The sequence below is a fragment of the Pagrus major genome, chromosome 20, assembly GCF_040436345.1.
Source record: "Pagrus major chromosome 20, Pma_NU_1.0".
Classification (NCBI taxonomy): domain Eukaryota; kingdom Metazoa; phylum Chordata; class Actinopteri; order Spariformes; family Sparidae; genus Pagrus; species Pagrus major.
This window is the reverse complement of record NC_133234.1, coordinates 4177887-4201878: the sequence shown is the minus strand read 5'-3', so window position 1 is coordinate 4201878 and position 23992 is coordinate 4177887. Positions and strand designations below refer to the sequence as shown.

Here is a 23992-nt window from a genome sequence, read left to right as displayed (position 1 = left end):
CTCTTCTAACAGTTATTGTACTGGTAAACAGTTTACAGGAGTCAGCATGTTGTCTTATTGGGACTTTTTTCTCAGTTTGAGGAAACCCTGCTGAACGTTTTGGTTATTCATTTTGACATTATTCGATTTATTTAAAAAAAGAAAAAAATTAAATGACTCCTAATGAAAAAAAAAAAATGTTCTCCCTCTTCCTCTCTCTTTCCTACTCTACTCTCTCCAGACAGCGTCCAGCATTAGGCAAATGTTTAGCTGCCTTCTCAGCAGCCTTCCCTGTTGCTTTCCTTGAACATCACATCAACAAGTTCAACAGCTTCTCCATCTACAATAGCAAAGGAGCTAAAGACAGAGCAGGTACTGCTCAATGTGATTTTCATTTCACTCTTTAGCTGCTCCGTGTAGTTGCATTTCACGTACAAGGGTGCTCAATATATACAAGTGCTGTAGTAATTATATACCTTGAGAATTATGTTTACTCTTAATGCAATGCAAGACTCTGTTAGTTACTCTGAGATTCAAATTACAGAGTAATATACAGAGTGCTGAGATAACACTACCCGTTCCTGACTTCTGACAGTCTGGTCTATTTCCATCACCACAACTGGACCCATTAAAGAAAGACGGCTAACACTAGTTGCTCCCACTTTCTTTTTAATAAAAAGAAAAAAAACAGAAAAACACAACACTTATGTGCGGGAGTTACTGATGGCTCAGCAGGTGATGAAATAAGATGATTGAAAAGTAATGTCTTTAGGTGAGGGTAACTAACGACGTTCTGTGCGTGATACAAGTTTAACATTGTCAATATGTTTATAAAAATGTAATAATTAATTTTTTTTTAAAATTTTTTTTTTATTTTAAAATCCCTTCTAATCCCACAATGGGGAAATTCTCTTTTTCACTCACATTACACACACATGCACACACACACACACACACACACACACACACACACACACACACACACACACACACACACACACACACAGTGTATAGAGGAGATGAGTGAATGGGCTGCCACATGCACGGCGCCCAATGAGCAGTGTTAGGGGTCGGTGCCTTGCTCAAGGGCACCTCGGCAATGCCCAGGATGTGAACTAGCATTCTCCATTACTAGTCCACATCACAATAAAGTATGCTTTCACGTTTATATTTATGTTTGTTGTTTGACCACATTTCTCTTTCCACCTCTTAGCTCTAGGTCTTCCAGGGCAGGTTGGGGAGGTTTGTCCTCTCATCCCAAACTTAGAGAAGTCTTTGGAGGAGATCATGGAACTAGCAGAGTCTGGCATGAGATACACTCAGATGCCTCATGTCATGGAGGTGGGATATATAACTAACTTCCTTAAAAATGCATATCAACCATATTTCTGTTGTACCTTTTTCTTCAGGGTGCTATAACTTTCATAGTGTTAGCGAGTGCCAGGGACACCTCACACATTGCTCATTGAAAATTAGAGATGTTAAGCCTCTGTTCATTGGAACCCAGTAATGCTCCTCCAATGTTTTTATCTGTGTGAGTTAATTGCCAAACTGTCAACAGGAAGCTTTAAATCCCCCCTCAGTTTTTCTTCCTGTCTAATGGTCAACGTTCTTTCTCAAACAGAAAATGGGGGCATGGTTAATAGTCATACACTGTTATTACCATGGCAACCAGATTGCTGTTCTGGCAAGATCAACATCATTAGCATGGATTAGCAATAGCATCGATATTAGCATGGACAAGCTGCATGAATATAAGCAGGGATAGTGATAACTGTCACTCAAACAGAAGTTCTTCTTGTATATTGAGCAGATGCAGAGTTTTTGCAATGTCAACCTGTAACTTCTACTGTACATTTACGAGACAACTTCTCTGCTAAACTTCCCTCTCTGCTCTGGTCACTAACACAGAAATACAGAAACTATCTGTCCTTCTCTTGCTCGACCACTCACACACTACGCACTGCCCTGTTTCTTAAAGAAGCCACGCTGCTTTTTGTAACCCATATTGGAGGATGACATATGACTCCCAGATTCTACTATAGTCATATGTCATTATTCCATATTAGCAACAGCTTCAATTTAGTGACTAAGAATTGAGCAGTTATTTGTCAAAAAATATTCACCGAATAGTATGGCTCATCAACAGTGCCAGGAAATGACTCTGAAATATATATATGAAATATAAAAACACCAAAATACACTCAAGGGGGGCTTTAACTGCACCATGACAGGATGTGGAGCAGAGGAATGTCATGATTGTTTAACCTGCAGTATGCGTTTTTCCTTTTTCTGCAGGTGGTGTTGCCAATGTTGTGCAGCTACATGTCTCACTGGTGGGAACACGGACCAGAGAGCAACCCAGACAAAGCTGACAGCTGCTGCACCTCTGTGACCTCTGAACATATGAACACTCTGCTGGGAAACATTCTCAAAATCATCTACAACAACCTGGGAATAGATGAAGGTGCCTGGATGAAAAGACTGGCAGGTAAACATGATATCTGTGTGTGTGTGTGTTCCATATCTGTTACCTCTCATGTTACCTTGAGATGTGTTTCAGAATAGTGATAATGACTTTATTTAAAGAATGCAATTTTTAAAAGTGCATTTAATGTTAAGCTTAATATTTTTGTTTCTATGTGTTTGTCAAATAGTTGAATATGTATTGTTCTATGCTTAATCAATATAACGATAAATTAACCCCATCTCTGTTGCTTTAAAGTATTTTCTCAGCCAATCATCAGCAAAGCCAAAGCCCAGCTTCTCAAGACCCACTTCCTGCCTCTGATGGAGAAACTCAAAAAAGTATGTCTGGTCATTTTATTATTTATTATAAATTGTTTTGTTGCTCATCATCAATATAGGTGGACTTTCACATGAAGTTTGTCATTCTAATGCAGTGTTCTTAATCTGTAAATATTTCAATCATATTCACACAGGTTCAGGTGAAAATTAGCCTAAAATACTGCTAAATACAGTGTTAGGGTAAGTCACTGTAAAGATGTGACTGTTTACACTGACGTGTTATTTTAAATGATTTAGTTTCGTCTGCCAGCAAAACAAAATAACTGCTTGGACTTTCATCTACTCTTGTCCCAAAATTTAATAGCAGCTCCTTTGCACTAGTTTCCACAGATTTGTCTAATATGGTTTTCTCTCCTGAACTGATACTCTACTTAGCTTTCATTCTAGATTACAATGTCCTATAACATTCATACGAAATTAAAAGTATGATTATAATACTGCTACTTCAGTTAAGATCACAATATATGTGGTATTTAGATTATGAGAAATCAATCAATCTATCAATGTGTCCTGTAGAAAGCAGCAGTTGTGCTAATGGATGAGGAACACAGTAAGGCAGAGGGAAGGGGTGAGATGTCAGAGACAGAGCTCCTCATCATGGACCAGTTCACCATACTGGTCAGAGACCTGTATGCCTTCTACCCTCTCCTCATAAGATTTGTGGACTACAACAGGTACACTGCTCTATTGAATGGTTAACCATCCTATACCATCCCATCCCATCCCATACCATCCCATACCATACCATACCATACCATGACCTACATCACAAATGAATTACACAATGTGATATATGCCCGTCCAGTAGATGCTTAAAGTTGTCCTGTTTAATAACTTTACATAACTTTTGTTTGCTCACAAGGATACTCCTTGTGAGCAAACAAAAGTTATATTTACATTCGTGTTAAACAACAAAATACATTGTTTGTGTCCTTGAACTCTGAAAGGTTTACTGAGTGCATTTTCTTCCTAATTAAACATTTGCAAAGTAGATTTTTAAGCACTTTAAATCTTGTATTGTTTACATCCATGTTTACTAGCTTGCAGTCTTCTTCTTCCCCGCCTTTGTTGTCACAGTAATGCATATCTTGGCTTGTTATCACCATTAGTTAATTAGTACATTAGTGTGACACAATTAGTCACAGTGTAATATGTCAGCAAATTGCATGTGATAAACAAAACAGGGACCCATTCATCAAACAGCTCTGTAGCACTACTTGAGGTCTAAAACTGCACAGGGAACACTTACTGGTGCCATTATCACTAAACTGCCTTGATATACTGACAGGGCCAGATGGCTGAAGGAGTCCAACCCAGAGGCTGAGGAGCTGTTCCGCATGGTAGCCGAGGTTTTCATCTTCTGGGCCAAGTCTCATGTAAGAAAATCATTTAGTAGAATGTAAAGTAGCACAGTAACATGCTGCTGATTTAAAATGTGACAGTGAGCGGTAAACAACTGAGCACGATAGAAGATAGCTCTGACAATGCTAACATTCTGATGTTCAGAAAAGAGTGCACAGGTGTGTATTCTCTTCATGTCTGTGACATACTCTACATCTACAGACAGTAAAACTGTAGCGAAGCACTGGTGTGATGTTGATGTCTGTTGACCTATCTACAGGTCATTTTCAGGTCTATTTTTGCTGAGAACCGCTCGCATGTCATGGTAAAAATAGGCGAGACTCTGAATCACTAGATGACACACCACTGCTGGACATGCATGTGAGCCACGCTACTCACTGTGTCTGCTCTAACCTGTTAACATGGATGCTGAAATAAAGAGCAAGACTTGCGCTGCCCATGCGAGCAGTGTGTTCAGCTCATAACAATATAACCCTGGAGTGATGAATGATGAGTGTTTTCATCTCTAGAACTTCAAGAGAGAAGAGCAGAACTTTGTGGTCCAGAATGAGATCAACAACATGTCCTTCCTCATCACTGACACCAAGTGTAAGATGTCAAAGGTATTGACAAATGTATAGAAGGGGTGTGGAGTGAATTTAGGTCTGCATAAGGAGGTACACAACATGAAACTTAATCAATACTTGTGTGTATTTCTTGTATTCTGATGTTTACCTTTGCCTCAGGGAATAGTTTCAGACCAGGAGAGGAAGAAAATGAAGAGAAAGGGAGATCGATACTCGATGCAGACGAGTCTGATTGTTGCAACTCTGAAGCGCCTGCTGCCTGTTGGACTCAACATCTGTGCCCCCGGAGAACAAGAGCTCATCGCACTGGCTAAGAACCGTTTCACCCAGGTAGGAAAACTGCTTCCGCATAATAAAAAATGATCTATTGTATGAGACATCCATATGACAAGGGGCTATATGAACCACTTGACTTGATAGTTTTATTAATCTTTATTAACGATACATGAACTTTCACTCACTTCAGGTGAAATGCTTACTTTAAATTTCAAGTAGCATCATTTCCCAACACAAATTAATTGATGTGGAATAAATAAATACAGAAACACTTCAATTTACAAGTCCAGTACCCATTGAATACATGCGAATAGTTGAATATTGGCAATAATTCTATAGAAAATCTACATTAACAGTACAATGAATCCTTCAGTCAGGATCACAATACTGTGACCGCTAATTAGAGTTTTAAATTATCTTTTCCATTTGCTTACTATATATTTGCTGTTGTTTTATGTCATTCAGGACCTTTTATTGAATGGTTATATTTGTCTCACAATGGACCATGCATTTACTCTCTCAACAGAAAGATACAGAGGATGAAGTTCGAGAGATCATCAGGAACAATCTCCATTTACAGGGAAAGGTAAGAAAACTTTCAGCTTGTAATTAACCTACAGTTAATGTACAGCAAGTACATTTGGAGTAAACTATAGATGACCTCATGCTTTATATTTAAACTATAGAGAAATTTAAAGGTTTTGTAGCGGACAGTCTGTATGATAACCAACCAGATCCAACATATGGTTATCTATCTAGCTCAAATCCATACATATAAACCAAGTCTTAAATAGTGGTGCACAGCCTCAATATATACTTTAGTACACGTCCTCTAAGTGTTTGACTGTATGTATGTGTGTGTCTTGTACAGCTGGAGGACCCAGCTATTCGTTGGCAGATGGCTCTGTACAGAGACCTCCCAAACCACTATGAGGACACCTCCGACCCAGAAAAGACTGTAGAGAGAGTCCTTAGCATCGCTCATGTCCTTTTCCACCTAGACCAGGTGTGTGTGTGTGTGCGCGCATGTGCGTGTGTGCATGTGTGTGTGTGTGTGTGTGTGTGCGTGCATGTGTTGTGTTATAAGAAGAATAGACAACACAGGACAAAAGACATTTGGAACATTGTATTTCATTAATTGTGGCAGTACAGGCAATGGTAGTCGTATTATATCTCCAGTTCTGTAAGGTTATTTCAAGGTTTATTTAACTGTTATTATTCTGTGTTGATGATGGATTGAGGAGTTAAAGTTGCCCCAAAAATAGACATAAGCATGTTTGTTCCCTTATAAGACTAGAGATTTGGGCTTTGTGGCCTCCAGTTGGTGAGTCTTCCGTACTGAGTGGTTCAGTGTGTGTGTTTAGGTTGAACATCCTCAGCGCAGCAAGAAGGCTGTGTGGCACAAACTGCTGTCCAAACAGAGGAAGAGAGCAGTGGTTGCTTGCTTCAGGATGGCACCACTCTATAACTTACCTAGGTAAGTTATGCAAACACACACATCGATGCACACATGCAGGATATACAGAGTGTGTACTGTGTGTACTGTACATTTGGGACCAGATGCATAAAACACTCTAGATTCATGACTAAAAATGTGTGTATGCATCTAGACAGAAATATGCATACACAGCTCAGTCATTGTGAAAACAAGAGCACTTGCCTGAGCTTCATTTCCACTCCCGCAATTATCCATGAGGGGATGTACAAAAACGCCCATAAACATGCCTGCTCCTCAACTCATTAAACTTGTCAATTAGACGAACAGCAAATAACAAAAACTACTACTGATTGTGTTTCATCAGTAAGGTTCTCCAAAAGCATCAGAACAGCTGTCATTATCTGTGACCGTTACGCACGGCTGTGGCTATTAATAGCTCTCGCACATGTACCTGTAAACCCTGATCACGGTAAAATCTCAATAATCACTGTTGTTAGACCTCATATTGAAACAGACTTGAAAATGAAAAGATCAATAACAATAAAGTAATGGCTCCAATGTAAATAAAAAGAATGATAAAATTCAGTTTATGAATGTGCCTTTGATGTGACATTTTGCGGACTGTATGATAATACCTAACACGATCAGTGAAATTAGCAAACAGCCTAAACAATGTTGTACTCGAAGTGTCTTACTTTATATTTTATGTCCACTTTATCATTTCACCTGCAGTTGTGTCTAGGAAAACATGTATACACTGGTCTGAAGTATGTGTGAGGTACACATATTCTTACCACACATTCTGTTTGTTTTTGCATACACATCTTTTATACATCTGGCACCCTGGTGTATGTTATAAAAAAAAAAAGACATGAAAATATGAACATTTCATTAATATTACTACGTTTTTATTGTTTCTCCACCAAACTAGGCACCGGGCTGTGAACTTGTTCCTGCAGGGCTATGAGAAGTCCTGGATTGAGGCAGAGGAACACTACTTCGAAGATAAACTCATAGAGGACCTCGCTGTAAGTTTATTTCAAGACAGATGTAAGACAAGTGGAAATATTTTGACTCCTGGCAGAATCTCTTCTGCTCCAAGGTAAAGTCCATAAGGCTGCTGTTTTTTTCAGTGTGTATCATATGTCTCATATAAATGTGAATTTGTGTGTGTTTCAGAAACCAGGGGAACAGGAACCATCTGAGGAAGAGGAGGGGGTGAATCACATTGATCCACTGCATCAGCTCATTCAGCTGTTCAGCAGAACAGCCCTCACAGAAAAGTGGTGGGTTCTCAGACATATTATGTGAGATACAAGGTTCTCCCAAATATGAGGTATTTTCTTCTTCAACATAATTGAGTTGATATTTTGACAAAATACTGCCTACTTACACATCTAGTAAAAAAAAAGGGCTATCCTTCTATCAGTCTGATTTGCTAGATGTTTAACTCCCTTCACAGATCACGTGTTTATCTCTGCTCTTTGCTGTTCCACACTGGGCTGATTCAGTTTGCAGTTGGCTTTTGTGCTTCCAGTCGTCATATTTTGAACAAGCAAAAAGAGCTTAAAGTGGATAAAAGTTGTATCCAGCTGTGTAATTTTTCAGTGGCATCAACAGTACCAGTGGGACCCCTCACATTAGAGAGCAGAGTAGTTTGAGTCAATCCTGCAATAAAGTCTCTTAATGTGTGTGTTTCCTGTTGTAGTAAACTGGATGAGGATAATCTCTACATGGCCTATGCTGACATCATGGCTAAGGTACCAGCTATGGAATACCAGTACTAGCAACCATCTCATTGCTTAAAAGTGAATTAGCTAGCTCATCACAGGATGATGATATTGACTATGTTAATTCTTCCTTTTGCTTTATCTTATTCTTCTGCTGTCCACAAATAACTCTCTTCTATATCACTCTTTGCTCTCTCAGAGTTGCCATGATGAAGAGGACGAGGATGGAGAGGAAGTGAAGAGTTTTGAAGTAGGTGATCAGTCACTCCGTCTGTCTGTTAGTCCCCATGATGGTCTTGCCTATAAACTTGTGTATGCTGCTGCCTGTTCATGTGTCCTGTTTCACATGAATAGGAGAAGGAGATGGAGAAGCAGAAGCTGTTGTATCAACAGGCTCGACTGCATGACCGTGGAGCTGCTGAGATGGTGCTTCAAACCATCAGTGCTAGCAAAGGTAGGTTTCATTTACTGAAGGCCCCGCCTCCCACATCCTACAACACTACAATAGACCATAAGTACTAGAACACTACGAGTTGATTGAACGTGCTTATAGTTAATGTCTTTGGCCCTTTCTGCTTTCACATCTAGAGGCTGTTAAAAACAGCAGGAAGAAGTTGTAATGTTTTAGCATGTTCTTGTTTCCATTCACATGCAATTGTCAAACAACACAGACACACCATCCTTGTCTGATCCACTACACGCTCTCATTTGCTGGCGTTGTTCACTGGAAACCTCAACATTTCCCACACAGCTGATTTGAATTAAGCAGGGGACCAGTATCTAGCTCCTATGTCTCAGCTGAACAAGCCATATCTGCCATATTTACTCACTGTGTCTTCTCCTTTATCCTATCTTCTGCATTTGTTGTTTAATGGTAGTTGGCAAACAGGTTTTAGGTACACTGTTTAGGTTTTACTGCCACTGTCTGGATCTGAGTGTGGATCAGAATGGTTATGCTCTCACCATAGTGACTGACTTAGTCAGACGGATTCTTCATATGACAAACACATTTACCTTGACAGTTCGAAATGAATACATGGTATACCGTTAAACCCCTAGTCAGTGTCCATTAATGATGCACTATACAGACTGCTAAAACAACTTTTACAAATATAACAGAATAAATGGTATTGGTAATGACAGATATAAGACTAATGTCCAGTTGTTGTCTCTGTGTTGTTCCCTCACCAGGTGAGATGGGTCCCATGGTTGCCTCTACTCTGAAGCTGGGCATAGCTATTCTCAATGGAGGAAACTCTACTGTACAGCAGGTATTTCAGTGTTCAGCCACCTCAGTTTCTGTCATGTACAGTTTTAGTATGAGTATAACATTGTTACTGTTTGCAGTGTATTTAAAAAGCATGGGAACACCTGCAAATTTGAATACAGTCTAACAATATAACTGCTCTGCTGGATTGTTTACTTTTATGAAGCCTAAAATATTCAGTTTTTGTTGACACTGTCAGAGTGAAGTTCATTAAATGTGTGTGCTTTAGCACTGATGTCATAGTTAGCGATATTATTATACTTGACAACATTCGACTGTTTCTAATATTCTGCTACTCTGTTGTGCAACCCCAATCCCTCAAAAGTTTTGGACCAGGAGTTGGATTGTGGGTGCACAACTGGCCCATCCTAAATGACCGAAACATATACTTAATTTCAAACTTTATTTTTGATTAATAAAATTAACATTTAAATACTCAAATCAGACTAGGAAAACATTGTCTTCTCTATTTTACAAGTTAACATAAACTGAACATTATGAACTTCATGAATATGGATATTATGACGGCTGTTGTCACTGACTGAAAGGCAGCATTTGTACAATACGCGAAATCTGATATCAAAGTTTGGTGTTGCTCCAGGATCATAATAATAAATGTTGCTCCAAGATCATCATGGAAACTATCATGTTTTTTGTAATTCACCATACTATATATGCAGTCCAATCCAGTATTACTGTGAAGTGTATTGTGTTTGTCAAAGAGGTTCTCTTTCACATGTTTATTCCACTTTGGTCCGTCTTTGTCTCTTTGACAGAAAATGTTGGATTATCTGAAAGAAAAGAAGGATGTGGGCTTTTTTCAAAGTCTGGCTGGTTTGATGCAATCATGCAGGTAACTACATACTCTTCCTGCCTCAGAAATAATACTGTAAAATATACTGTGAAGTGTTCATGCCACAGCTGGATTAGACAATGGGTTCTGACAGTGTGTGGACAGGCTCCCTCAAAGAGCCATCAGTTTATTTAGCTAAAAGGTGTTGAATATAGATTGAAAAGAAACAACATTCACAAATATAGTGCGTATGTTTACACTACTCAAATGGGATTTATTCTGTACATATCTGTATTTTTATTTTGTGTTTTGTGAATATACTTGGTCCCCAAAAATAATGTGACACATTTCATTTGACTTTTATCACATATCCAGTATATTGCATGCTGCAGCATGTTTACAGCTGCATAGCACTCACCCCTATGCCTCCCAATACGTTGCTGTCTGTCATTCCTGCCAAAGCCAGGTGGCGCTCCTGCTCAGTCAGCTTACATCAGTTGACCATGACTTTTTCAAATGGCTGCGATGGACACTCACTCATAATCCAGTGCTTTATTTTGCCCACAAACAAACATTTTTGCTTAATAACAGCTATTTTTGTGAGTTTTGAGTTTGACCCCTCTTTCGAATTATAGGCCCACAACTGTGCTGAAGTGATTCCACAAACAAACAAAACCATTTTTCATAACTCAGATACACATGACTCTCCATGAGTAAAACCATTGAAGCAACAAATATCCTGTTGGGCAAAATGTATGCACCCACATCCTGATATCCCTAACTCATTTTGAGTAGTGTACATTCACACTTATCATGTAGTTATGGTCAATAGTGAGAGTAAGGCATAAGACTGATCAGTCTTTGGAACCTGAGGAAGCCCAAGAGGGTGCCTCACAGTGTAGAGGGAGATAACATCAGGCAAAGACACTGTGTGGGATGAAAGGGATAGGTACATACTGGTGTTCTAATGCTGAGGAGGTAGGGATCTCCTAGTTTGAACTTCCATCTTCTGACCTTCGAGTGATCTAGGTGCAATACACCAAAAGTGAACAAAAAAGTTGTCTGACCATAACAAAATGATGTCCCTTAGACAAGTGTACGCACAAGCGAACTCTCAGCAGTGCAGCATCCTTTCAATTTAATTTTCTGCACTTGTTACCTGGAAACATATCTAAACATTTCATTCACCAGCCTTACATGAATACATCCTACCCCCTCCCCATGGGTGCTGCCATTGTTGTGTGATGGCAGGAATTCTGACTTCGAGCAGAGTTCCATTGTACTTTTTCTAGAAGGAGGCCAGAAATTTTCAAGGTTCGAGGTTTTTCTGGAATGCAGCATAAAAGCAACAGGAAGCATAAAAGCAACAGGAAGTCAGCCAATGTGCCAGTTTTTATAACTAGCAAAAGAAAGACCCAAATGCAAAGTCCAAGCAGGCAGGTAGAAGTAACAAACAGTCAGCTTTATTAACAAATTTATTTTTAATCCTAAAAACACTAAAGGGCAGGCAACAAAAGCAGGCTGATGAAAATCAAATAAAAAACTAAGGAAAAAAAAAATTGGATAGCCACAGGGACAAAAACAGGAACACTGAAGATAAAATGGGAGCAAGCGCAGGACTGGGAATGTGATGTAGAATCGCAGACAAATGGAGGAAGAGAGAGTGAAAAACACAGACTTAAATACACTAGGGAGGGATGACTAATAAGGGACAGGTGAAACTAATAGTGCAATCAAAAAGGCAGGAAAAACTGAATGACTGGATGACTGGATGTGTAAAGCAAAACATGACACACAAGCAGAGTCTTCCAACATAAAACAGGAAACAACTAGACTTAAACCCAGTGCTTAAACCTTTAATCATGACAGCAGCAGTGGCTGTGTCACACAACTCATGGAGGCAGTTAACTTACTTTAAAACACCAAGCACCAGATTCTGTCAGAAATCCCACTTAATGAGTCATAACTCAGTCAAGTCTGAACTTATTGGGATTTATACTTTCTGAAAATTATCTCTGCTGTCCCACACAAATAGATCTGTTTAGAAATGGTAGAAAAAGAGATGCTTTTTATAGCTAACCTGAGAGCCATCCCGTTTTTTAGCTACTTCAGTAACAAAGTAAGTTAGTGAGAGCTTTCTGTACAGTCCACCAATACATGCCAGCAGGAACTGCTAAACTGCTAACTGCTAATTTGGCATTCTTTTCTAATGACTTACAAAGACAGGGTTAACATTGTGGGAAACACCTGGCTTTACAACACCAGAATTCCTTTCAGTAATAAATGTTGAACACTTAGTGTTTTTGTCCAGCCCTGACTATCTTAGTCCAATTCTAAATTGCTTTAGCAATTCTTTTTATTGGTAATGGTTCATCAAGCTAAATGTTTTCCAGAATGTGCTGAAAACTTTGGTGGTCATAGTTGGATTATGGTGTTAAACTCAAGCCACTGCTACGTCTGTTCATACACAAACATCAATCCAGTGACACTGAAGTCATAGAACATTCACAAAAAATGCAAATTAGCCTTCCTTTATAAGGAGACAACTCAGCCTTATCTTTGGATTCATCATTCAGATCAGTTTGGTCATTAGTTTTTACTAACAAACATACGCCAACACCTCACACCACCACCACACATTATTTATTTTGCAATATGCTGAATAGCATTGGCTCAGGTATAGGCTGAATAGGCTGAATCTGCAATGTCTCAGTAAGGTGGTGGTCTTATTTGTAACAGCACGACCTCAGTATTTTGGCCAAGAAAAGGTTTTTATTTCTTTAGTTTTTACATTAAAACAAAGATGAACAGTGGTCAGCCTCTGGCCAAGGCTACAGGGATGATAAAGCTAAGTGAAGGGAGCACAAAAAGAGAGATTCACAATACGTTTGTCTTTGTTTCAGTGTTCTGGATCTAAATGCATTTGAGAGGCAGAACAAAGCAGAAGGACTGGGGATGGTGACGGAGGAGGGATCAGGTGAGCTTCACTATGTTTATACCTCATTGATTTATATTGTTGAATGATCATAGCAATAGACACAAAAGTTAATTGACTGTGTCCTTTTCTGTAGTATGTTGATGTTAAAATGCTTTTGTTCACCAGGTACAAGTCACATTCTTAAATGCCACCATAATTAATCCATCTATAAAAACCCAGACAGCACTGCTGGCTGAAACCATTGGTTTCATAGTGAAATACTAAAGGGTAGACTCTAAGATAGTTAAATGAAAAACTTCTCCTCCTCCAAATCAAAATCTCCCATGAAAACATTGAAAGTGTTTATCATTAAAGTAGAAAAAGAAAGATACTCTTTGGTTTCGCATCTTGTTTGTTACTTTTGATACATGAAGATTTTTTTTTTTTTAATCCTCAAACCTCATCATTCTTTATCTTGCTTTGTCCCATTTATCCTGTCATCATTTTGGTTGAGTGTCTTCTTGATTTTTTTTAAGTGGTAATGCAGTACTACCTGTTGTTCACATGCATTATCAAGTATGATTTCATGGTGTACAAGTGAGTGTGCAATTTACCTGTTACATTTTCTGTGTGTATACATTTGTTAGAAATGTTCACAATCCTGATACTGAATACTGATACATTTCCTAATTCAAAACAATTACATTCATATTACATTCATCATATAATAGAGTAGGGCATCCCACTTCAATATTTTGTAATAATAATAATAATAATTATTATTATTTAGATATTATTATTGGCTTTTTTTTTTTTTTTTAGGTATGATGACTTACAAGTACATAAAATTAGTTATGATCTAATAATGGAAGTATAAATTTACAGATATCCTTTTTTTATAAACATTACTAATTCTTCTAAATTACTACTCTTTCCCATTGGCAGCGACCAAAATAGGCCTTGTTAGTCACCTATATATTCACCATTAACCACCTAAATAGCTTTGAGGATTGTGGTCTTAATTTTTCTTACAAAAGACATGCAAGTATGTTTGAAATGGTGGTTTTGACAGTCTTTGAGACCTATTTAAATGATGTATTGCACATGGTCTAAAGCGCATGCCGCAAGTGCGTCCAACCCCCGTTTGCTTGTTAAACGGCGGATAATCTTGGTGCAAAGTAAAGCGCATGGTGCAAAAGGGTTCTTTTTAGACTCTTAATTAGTCATGGATGTGTTTTGGGCGTAACATAAAATAACCAATCAACTTGTCATCTCCCATTCCCTTTAAGAGCCAGGTGCGCCAGGACCTGGCACATTGATATTTAAAATGCTGTCTGTGGCACAGGCATGTGGTCCTTGGCTGTTGGGTGCTCTGTGTCCACCGTTTCCCAATCATCTGTCCCAGCAACAACTCCATTTGACTGCATAAAAAAAAATCACCACCAGATAACACAAATTCGTAATAATACAGGTACAATTACCTCTGACCCTGGTGAGATTAATCACACTTTCAGGGAATTTTACTCCCAGCTTTACACTTCGGAGTCCCCAGACAGTGGGATTGAACTGTCACAATTCTTTGCACAGCTAGACATGCCCAAAATATCATTAGAGGATCAACAATTACTTGACAGCCCCTTAAAACTTTCAGAGATTACAGAAGCAATTAGATCGATGCACAACGGAAAATCCCCTGGGCCTGATGGGTTTCCAGTGGAATTTTATAAAAAAGTTTCAAAAAAACTGTCCCCACTATTTACTATACACTATTTTTATATCCCGATAACGATATATATCCCGCACCAAATCTTCTTGGGGTTCTGCTTCTGTATCCGTGTCTGATGTAACGTTACTAGTAACGTTATTTTCATCTTCCATTGCGCTCTCCTCCGTCTCCGCCATGCTGCTTTGCCTGTTTACTCCCGAGCGACCAGTGCCGTAAACGAGTCCTTGCGAGTGACGTAAAAATGCTACCAAAAAGCAGTAGCGTTGCTGCAGTTACATTCGCCTTCAGACAATGAACTTGTTTTGAACTCAAAATTTGGATATCCAACGGTCATTCCGACATTGAGTTGTGCTTTACACGGCGTATTAAATCACAACCGTAGTGTACGTTAACGTTAGTGTAGCAACAGTGCTAAACAAGTAACCTACACGTTAAAATTACGATATAGACAACAGAGGGTTATATCCTACGGTAGACATTTTTATATTGCACTACGATATATATTGCAATATCGCACAGCTCTACCAACAGGGCGCTTTGCCACCCACTCTTGCACAGGCTTCTTTTTCTTTAATCCTTCAGAAAGACAAATATCCTCTTAATTGTTCATCGTTCCGTCCAATATCACTTCTATCAGTTGATGTTAAAATTCTTGCCAAGGTATTTGCCCATCGTTTAGAATTTATCGTACCCTCAATCATATTTGAAGACCAGACGTGGTTTATTAGGCAGCGACACTCGTTCACGAATATTCAAAGGCTACTCGACATCATTCACACTCAACCTTCTCCCTCGGACTCGGAGGTAGTCATATCCCTTGACGCCGAGAAGGCCTTCGACAGGGTGGAGTGGACTTACCTGTTCTCCACACTGAGAAGGTTCGGCTTCGGTGACAGCTTTGTTTCCTGGGTTCGTTTGCTCTATACTTCTCCTCAAGCGTCAGTATGTACAAACACTCATCGCTCTAAATTATTCCCTCTCTCTCGTGGTACACACCAGGGGTGTCCGCTCTCCCCACTTTTATTTGCAATTGTCATCGAGCCACTTTCAATAGCGCTGAAATCCGAAACAAGATTCCTTGGTATCCAGAGGTGGGGAATGGAGCACAAAGTTTCGTTATATGCAGACGATCTACTCCTGTATGTGCGTAACCCAGAGTCTAGTATACCACATATAATGTCAATTCTGAACTCCTTCGGGACATTCTCTGGGTATAAGTTGAACGTTCAAAAAAGTGAATTCTAAAAAGTGAATGCTTCCCCATTAACCAGGCAGCCTTAACAATGTCAACGTTGTCTATTCCATTTCAGTTCTCTTAATCGGGGTTCAAATACTTAGGTGTTTTTATTACACGGTCCATTCGTACCTTAAAAGAACAAAATTGTACAGCCCTGACAGAGAAAATTAAGACAGACCTGTAAAAGTGGGGCCATTTGCCTCTCTCTTTAGCGGGGAGGGTACAGACAATTAAGATGCATGTATTACCAAGGTATTTATATGTTTTCCAATGTATTCCCATCTTCCTGCCCAGATCTTTTTTTAAAACTGTTGACTCCATCATCTCCACATTCATATGGGCAGGCAAGAACCCTAGAACCTGTAGAACCCTCCTACAGCGGAGTAGATTGTTAGGCGGACTGGGCTTACCCAATTTCCAATGTTATTATTGGGCTGCAAACATGCACTGGCTGCTGCTATGGTTCACTTCTCCACAGAGCAGCTGGTGCCAACTTGAGACTGCCTCTTGTATCTCCTCTTTACCACATGCTCTGGCATGTAGCACACTACCCACTCCTCTCTCACAGTACACGGATAACCCCATTGTTACCGCCACTTTAAAGATATGGGCACAAATTAGGCGACATTCTATGTGGTTCACTCTTCCACGGTCCACCCCTATCTGTAATAACCAGCTCTTCTTGCCAGCTAGTATTGATCCAAGGTTCATGATTCTTGCTAAAAGGGGCCTACGATATTTGGAGAACCTGTATGTGGGTGGGTCTTTAGCTAGTTTCAATCAGCTGCGTGCCACATTTGGGCTAAACCAGTCAGATTTTTTCAGGTATTTTCAATTACGGGACTTTGTGAGGACACACTCTCCAACATTTCCTCAAATCCTGCCTTCCAGTGGCTTACACCTTATACTACCTGCTGACGCTTTATCTAAGGGGCATGTCTCTTATTTATATGAACTTGTCTTGCCAACTAGTGAAATCATGGCTGAGAAAATTAAAGCAAACTGGGAAAGCGAATTACAGATTAACCTTTCTGATCACTTCTGGGGGAAGGCTTTAGAAGCTGTGAACTCATCCTCCTCTTGCACCCGGCTTAGCCTTATTCAGTTTAAAGTGCTGCACAGGACTCACTATAGCCAAGCCAAACTTGCCAAAATTTACCCAGATACGGTAGAGGATAAATGTAATAGATGCTCACTCTCCCCATGTGACTTAGCACACATGTTTTGGCTGTGCCCCAAACTGGTTGGGTTCTGGGAAACATTCTTTAAGACGGTCTCTGACATATTACAGACCCAGATTTCACCATCCCCCCACATAGCTATCTTTGGGAGACCGGAGGACAGTAACACTATGACAAACATTCAAATTAATGTAACTGCTTTCATCTCACTAATTGCACGCAGGAGAATTTTGTTACAGTGGAAATCATCCCTACCCCCATCTTTTAAATCCTGGATAGGTGATGTTATGTCCTTCCTAAAACTGGAAAAAATTAAATTTTCTGATCTCTCTGATTTCTGATTTCTCATCTGATAAATTTTACTCTCATTGGCAACCATTAATTAGTTATTTAGATCGGATTCCTGCAGGGGAACTTTCTCAGTAGTGCTATGTTCTGACCCTGTCTGCTGTCTTGCCGACTATTTGTTGTGTTGCTGCCTGTCTGTCGCCCGTCCTGTCCCCCGCCTTCATCCCATGCACATGTATGGAGGTGGGTGCCATAAAAGGTGGTGTACCAGTAGTGCTGGCCTTTATAGTAATTTATATATTTGCTCATTCATCTATTTTTTATTCTAAGACTATTCTACTTGTTGTATTGTAAACTTATTTTATGTTTATTTATGTGAATGCATGTTTTCTTTTACTTGTTAAGTTACTTCCCGTCATTTATTTACCTATTTATTTAAATTTATCTTTATTTATGCATTTATTTATTTATTCATTGTATTATTATTTTCCTGCTTTCTATACCAACAACTAGGTTGTCCTTTGTTGAAGGGGTCTGTGCGAGGGTTGGCAGAAGGACCATGGGGTCCCGAGCCGGGATAGAAAAATGGAAAAAAACTGAGAATGTCTTATGTTCCATACCCTTGTCCTGTTGCATTTTCTTGAATAAAATATAGCAAAAAAAAAAAAAATCACCAATATTAACTCAGTAGGAGGAGGAGGAGCGCTAATCCGTGTACCCTTCCTTCTTTCGTTTTTTCGTTTCAAAACCAAATTTAAAAAACGGAAAAACAAGTTTGTTTTTCTGTTATTCTCTTTTAAACCCAGAACGAAAAAACAGAATAACACAAAACCACATTTTGTGCCTGTTATTCTGTTTTAAAACAAAAACGGAATTAAGTTAATTAAATTAAGTTTTTGATTTTTATTGTTTTGTTATTTTGATATTCTGAAAATTCGGGGAATGCTGGGAGATTTTTGCGGAGTCAGAGGCACAGGAAGTGAGCCGGAAAGTTGAAATCGCAGACTCTCCAAGTAGAATGGCTGCAGCCATATGCAGATCTAATCTGCAAACTTTTTGAGAGTGGGAAGACACACTCGGAGATCAGAGATGTCCTGCAGTGCGAAGGTGCCGCGCAATGCTCCATAATGGGTACGGGGGGGGGGTTACGGTCGTTCCACCTGGCGATGACGTAGTGTAGCTACACACCACAGACCCGTTATTACCGGACTGGACAGCAGCCGAGAGATTTATTGGGTTAGGCTACCCTATTATATCCAATACAATCATGATCTAGTCTGTCCTGAGCCTACAAAATAAAGTTTGAGAAATGTTTGCATCGTGTAGGCTACACCTGCTTACAGTGCAGCTGACAGATGTGCAGCCATATATATTTTCCTCATCGCTACCTGACCCACCATCTGATCCTTCCTCCCTCACGTCCTGAGGAGTCTCCTGGACATATTCTGTATTCTGTGATTTCCCTCTTTTCATTTCTAACTGTTCAGTTTTTGCTGGTAAACGCCCAGTGTCTCCTTTCTTTCTCTCTTTCTCTCGCTCGCACGCACGCACGCGATCGCGCCCGATTCACATACCGGTAGGCCTATACAGGTAAAAATAAATGTGATAGTATGAAAACATTAGCCTACATATTGTTGTAAATATTTTTCTCTGACAATAGATTAATAATTATAGTAATAGGTTACAATAACAAATGCTTTTATTTTGAAATAGAAATGTGTTGTGTTGTCTTCCGTTAGTGTAGTAAGTTAGTAAGTTGGTACAAAGAATCTTCTGGTTGCTAGGTAACAAATTGGACCTTTCCTCCTCGTCTTTTTTATTTCGCCTCTGTTGTTTTCCTCCTTGTAACTGTTCAGTATTACGTGTTCGGCATTCAGCCCTTAGTCGGTGACTCCCCCGGAAAAAGACAAAGCTTGCCATTGCAGAGACTTTCTATCTTCAGACCACATTCCGGCTCACTTCGTGCGCCTCTGACTCCGCAAAAATCTCCCAGCATTCCCCGAATTTTCAGAATATCAAAATAACAAAACATTAAAAATCAAAAACTTAACTTTCACGTTATTCTGTTTTTGTTTTAAAACAGAATAACAGGCACAAAATGTGGTTTTGTGTTATTCTGTTTTTCCTGTTTTTTCGTTCTGGGTTTAAAAGAGAATAACAGAAAAACAAACTTGTTTTTCCGTTTTTTTAATTTGGTTTTGAAACGAAAAAACGAAAGAATGAAGGGTACACGGATTAGCGCTGCTGCGCATCTGTGTTTGTATGCATGGACCAGGCGCAACGGGTCATGATCATTTTCATTAATAGCAGATGGGATGGGGGTGGGTGAGATACGTCTTTACTGCGGAAAATATTAATGACATTACCTGCAATCATCCTCCAGCAGCAGAAACGATATGTGTACCTCTCCAATAAGAGAGAGCCAGCTTCAATTCACTGATTGAGTTGAAAGGATCAGTCAGGATTTCATGTCAATTAATGTTTGTGTTTCTCTACACGTCAACAGTTCACACACACAGTTCAGATCTGTACAGTAAAATAGTTTGGAATAAAGCAGCCATCCTCCTGATCAGAGCTGTCTAAAAATATTTATTTCAGAAGCTAACAGTTGAATTAGGTTTCCTCTGGAGAGTTTCCTTTGTCTTGTCAAGTTCATAACTACAGCTTTTGGTTTTAAATGTGCCATTATATTTGTTACAGTGGCATGGCTGACATGGAAACGTTGAAATGATGAAAAGACTGAAATGACTGAAAGGAGCCTTTCTAATAATTAAATCAGAGTGTACACACATTGTGGACCTGCCTTTGTAGGCCCATCTTACGTTCTGAATAATACAATCATGAAAATTATAATTTAATAAAAACGTTGAATTATTTAAATAGCAGGAAAATTCTGTGCCATTGACTTTAGACCAGCTTTTTGTTCGTCAATGGTGCTATCACTTTCTGCCTAAACATAGCAGTACGCCATCAGTGCGCCTGACCACACCTCATTTTAAGACCAACACGCCCAGGGGTGTACAGGTGGGCACAAGTACATTAGCTGTTTACATAATGTAGGCACTGGGCGTGAAAATGACAACTGTGTCGGTCTGAAACTAGCAATGACCCTTGCACTGCACTGTGCGCCACTTCTTACCTGGTGTAAGGTAGAGTCCTTTATCTTGTTTCAGTTTACGTAGTGGGAAGTCTCCTTACTGCTGTAGTTGATCATTGGTTCTTAGTAGTCACCACAGAGACATCTAATGATCTCTGCATGATATTATAAGGCAGAGGTGCCATCATTATTGTCTTTTAAATTCAACAAAATACAATACAGTCATCACTCAGACTAGCTTTTAAAAATGCTCTGTTAACAAAAGCAGGTTCACTGTGAATGCATGTACACAATAAAATAAAAGATGAACAAAAAAAAAGCACAAGGTATTGGTGTTAATATATTTATTAACATTTCTTTTAGACAACTCCAATTGAGTTTTAGTTTTACTGAGCTGTACAGGTTTTTTGTCGACACATTATTTTTTTTCATGTTGACCAAAAAACTAAATTGGGAATTATCAAAGCTCTTTTCCCTATATGTAATCTTTTCTTTGTTTCTTTCTTTGTTTCTTACTTTCTTTCTCTCTTTCTTTCTTCCCCCTGTTTTCCTTTTCTCATTTTGGTTTACTGCACTTTCTTCCCTTCCTCAGTCATCACTCATGAGCGTGGTAATTATGCCTCCTGCCATTTTCTTGTGTGTTGGTTGGTCCCTCTCTATATCTCTCTCTCTTTCTCTACGGTTGGTTAGTTGTTGTGTCAGTTCTGTCCAGGTCCTGAGTGTAGACCTTCAAACCTCGTCCTTACCTGCTCTGTGCTTGTAGCTACTTTTCTGCCGTACCCTCATCATTCTAATCTTTTTTTTTTTTCCCGATAGGCCAACTGTCTATAACGCTCTCTGGTTGGTTTTGTAGTTGGTCTTTCAATACTGATTTAAGTCTATTTTTGAATTTTGATGTAAAATTTTTCATGCCATTCTCTTTCACAACGAGCAAACTGATGATGATATTATGATGACTTGTTTTGGAATATACCATGTAGATGTTAAGATTTAAAAATCAAGACATGTCAAGGCAGAAGTAGAACCATTAAAGCTGTAGTGTCACAACCTGCCATCTAAAACAGAACCCATTTTTTGCCTCCCTCTCAGGATTTGTACAGTATCTGGCACATTTGAAATATTACTAATATGACTATTTACCGCTCCCTCATCCTCCACCCCCGCCCTCTCGGTCATGTATTCAACTTAAAGTCAGCTGGTTGTTTTGTCTCAGTAATGGAGATGGTTATTGTGCTGGTTGTTATTTGTTGTGAAGTGAACAATCCCTTCTGTGTTCTCAGCCACTATCTCTGTCTTTTTCTGGCTCACTCTCTTGGGGCTGCAACAAATACAAAAAATACCCAACAAAAAATGTTAGATTCAGTCTTTAGTAAAGCTGCAGTCATCAGTATTTTTCTCATCTAAATGAATATGTGCAATGTGAAAGGTTAACCAATTTTAACAATTTTACACCAAATTTAGCACGTCTATGTGGGTTTTTTAAAAGAAATAAACCTGCTAAAAATGGGCAGTTGAGTCCTTAACCAGTGCTAGGAGACAAGGTAGCTTTCTGTTTAGTTTTTTTCTTTGTCATTATGAACGTAAAAACAGGGAACAATAGAAAGCAGCAGATCATAACTCTTCGTGTCTTTCAACAGTTCACACATACCAATAGTTGTTCACAGGAGCGCACACCGATCTGCCTCTGATCTGGGGCTTTTTTTTGGCAAACTCCAAAAACCGTTGCCGATGGCAATATTAGAGATAAAACCCTGTAATGTGAACGTGGCATAATACAACAGCTCTGCAATGAATCCGACCTTCATGAAGATTATAGTGTTTGTTTTTTCTTTAAATTGTTTAAGGTGTTGATTTTTGGAGGGTGTATTTTCCGGTGCCACTGACCTGTGTTGTATTACACAGAGAGTTGTTATTGCCTACCCTCATTTTAATAATTGGACAACATAATATGAATGTAATTTATTCAAATGTTGCAAAATGACTAATTTACATCAAGACAGTCAAAAAGATTAGAACAATACAATATTAGTACAGAGGAACACTTCAATTGTTTTTAAGAGTTTTAAGGACAGTTTAATTTTTATTAATGTGCTCTGCGTTAGAGATTATTTTAATGTTTAGATTCAAGTGAGAAAAAAATGAACAATAAAAAAAAAACATTATTAGCCAGTAGTTGCAGCCTTGCTTGTTTCTCATCTCTGCCTTTTCATCCATTCTGTTTTGTCTATACCTCCTCTTTGCACTTTGGGCATTGCAGTGGCTGTTGTTGGTCATGCTGCTCTGTGAGAGGAGGGGGTGATCTCTGATCCTTCTGCCCTTCCTTCCTCCCTTCTTTTCTCTGTTCACTGGCTGAGCTGTCGTCTGTAGTCAGTGATCTTGTCTTTCATGACTGTTTTGCTTACATGAAAAAAATTCATTTGAGTTATGTCCTTTTTTAATGATTTTATGTTTTGACTTATTTTCACCCCAGTATTGTACTTTTAAATTCATGATTTAGTTGTCGTTGTATTCATGCATTATACTGTGCATAGTGTTTCAGCCTTAGAGGTGTTGATGGACTAGAGGATATTTTATGTACATTCACTGTGCACTACATCTGTAGCTTGTCAATTTTTATACATTAAACAGAAATTTAGTTACTTATTTTACTTAGTTGAAATATTAAGAATGAAATGTGAATATGCTCTCATTATTTTTTTAAACTGTGAAAAATGTATTCCCCTCATCTGATGTATCACTGTGTTGGGAATAAGCCTGAAAGTGCCTTTAGCCAATCATAAATAGTATTTTCAGCTTACTTACAATACTTACTTACTCTTACAATTTTAGAAAACAAATTGAGTGTCATTAAAAACATTAGATATCTGTTTTGGTAAGAGAAACAGTGTTATTCACTACATTAGAAAATTCCAAAGATCACATCATAAATGCTGTTATTGTGACTTCTATGATGTAATACAAATTATTGTATGTACAAAAATATTCAATGCTGAGTTTTATTGGCATATCATCAATAACTGTAGAACTGGGGTTGGGGTTATAAAAGGTGCCCCAGCCCTTTCTGTCTCATAATGTTACTTTGTGCCACAAGAGGCAATAGTCCAATCATATAGCTCAGGCCTTACTGATGGCTGACCTCCCTCTTGCTCCTCTTCCACTTCACGCCCCTTCTGTCCTCACTTGAATCCGCTGTGTCTTTGCCGTACCCAGAGTCAGAGTCCTGGTCGGAGCCCCAAATCTTGAAAATCTTGCAAATTACCTAATACCCCTTTTCCACCAGTCAAATTCCTACTTAAACCCTTAAAGATTGAGCTTTTGTGTGCAATG

The 23992-nt window shown here is 38.9% G+C and overlaps 1 protein-coding gene across 1 annotated transcript in view; it reads left to right on the top strand.

The window, feature by feature from the left end:
* Positions 1-23992, top strand: part of ryr2a (ryanodine receptor 2a (cardiac)) — a 190202-nt gene that overhangs the window by 118087 nt on the left and 48123 nt on the right. The window contains exons 71-90 of the mRNA XM_073490144.1: positions 221-351; positions 1193-1320; positions 2278-2470; positions 2705-2787; positions 3304-3461; positions 4076-4163; positions 4659-4751; positions 4875-5045; positions 5518-5577; positions 5863-5997; positions 6356-6468; positions 7361-7457; positions 7609-7715; positions 8138-8189; positions 8359-8409; positions 8514-8613; positions 9351-9430; positions 10203-10279; positions 13123-13196; positions 21258-21275. Of these exons, the coding sequence (XP_073346245.1) occupies positions 221-351; positions 1193-1320; positions 2278-2470; positions 2705-2787; positions 3304-3461; positions 4076-4163; positions 4659-4751; positions 4875-5045; positions 5518-5577; positions 5863-5997; positions 6356-6468; positions 7361-7457; positions 7609-7715; positions 8138-8189; positions 8359-8409; positions 8514-8613; positions 9351-9430; positions 10203-10279; positions 13123-13196; positions 21258-21275 (2009 nt within the window). The remainder of the gene's footprint in view (positions 1-220; positions 352-1192; positions 1321-2277; positions 2471-2704; positions 2788-3303; positions 3462-4075; positions 4164-4658; positions 4752-4874; positions 5046-5517; positions 5578-5862; positions 5998-6355; positions 6469-7360; positions 7458-7608; positions 7716-8137; positions 8190-8358; positions 8410-8513; positions 8614-9350; positions 9431-10202; positions 10280-13122; positions 13197-21257; positions 21276-23992) is intronic.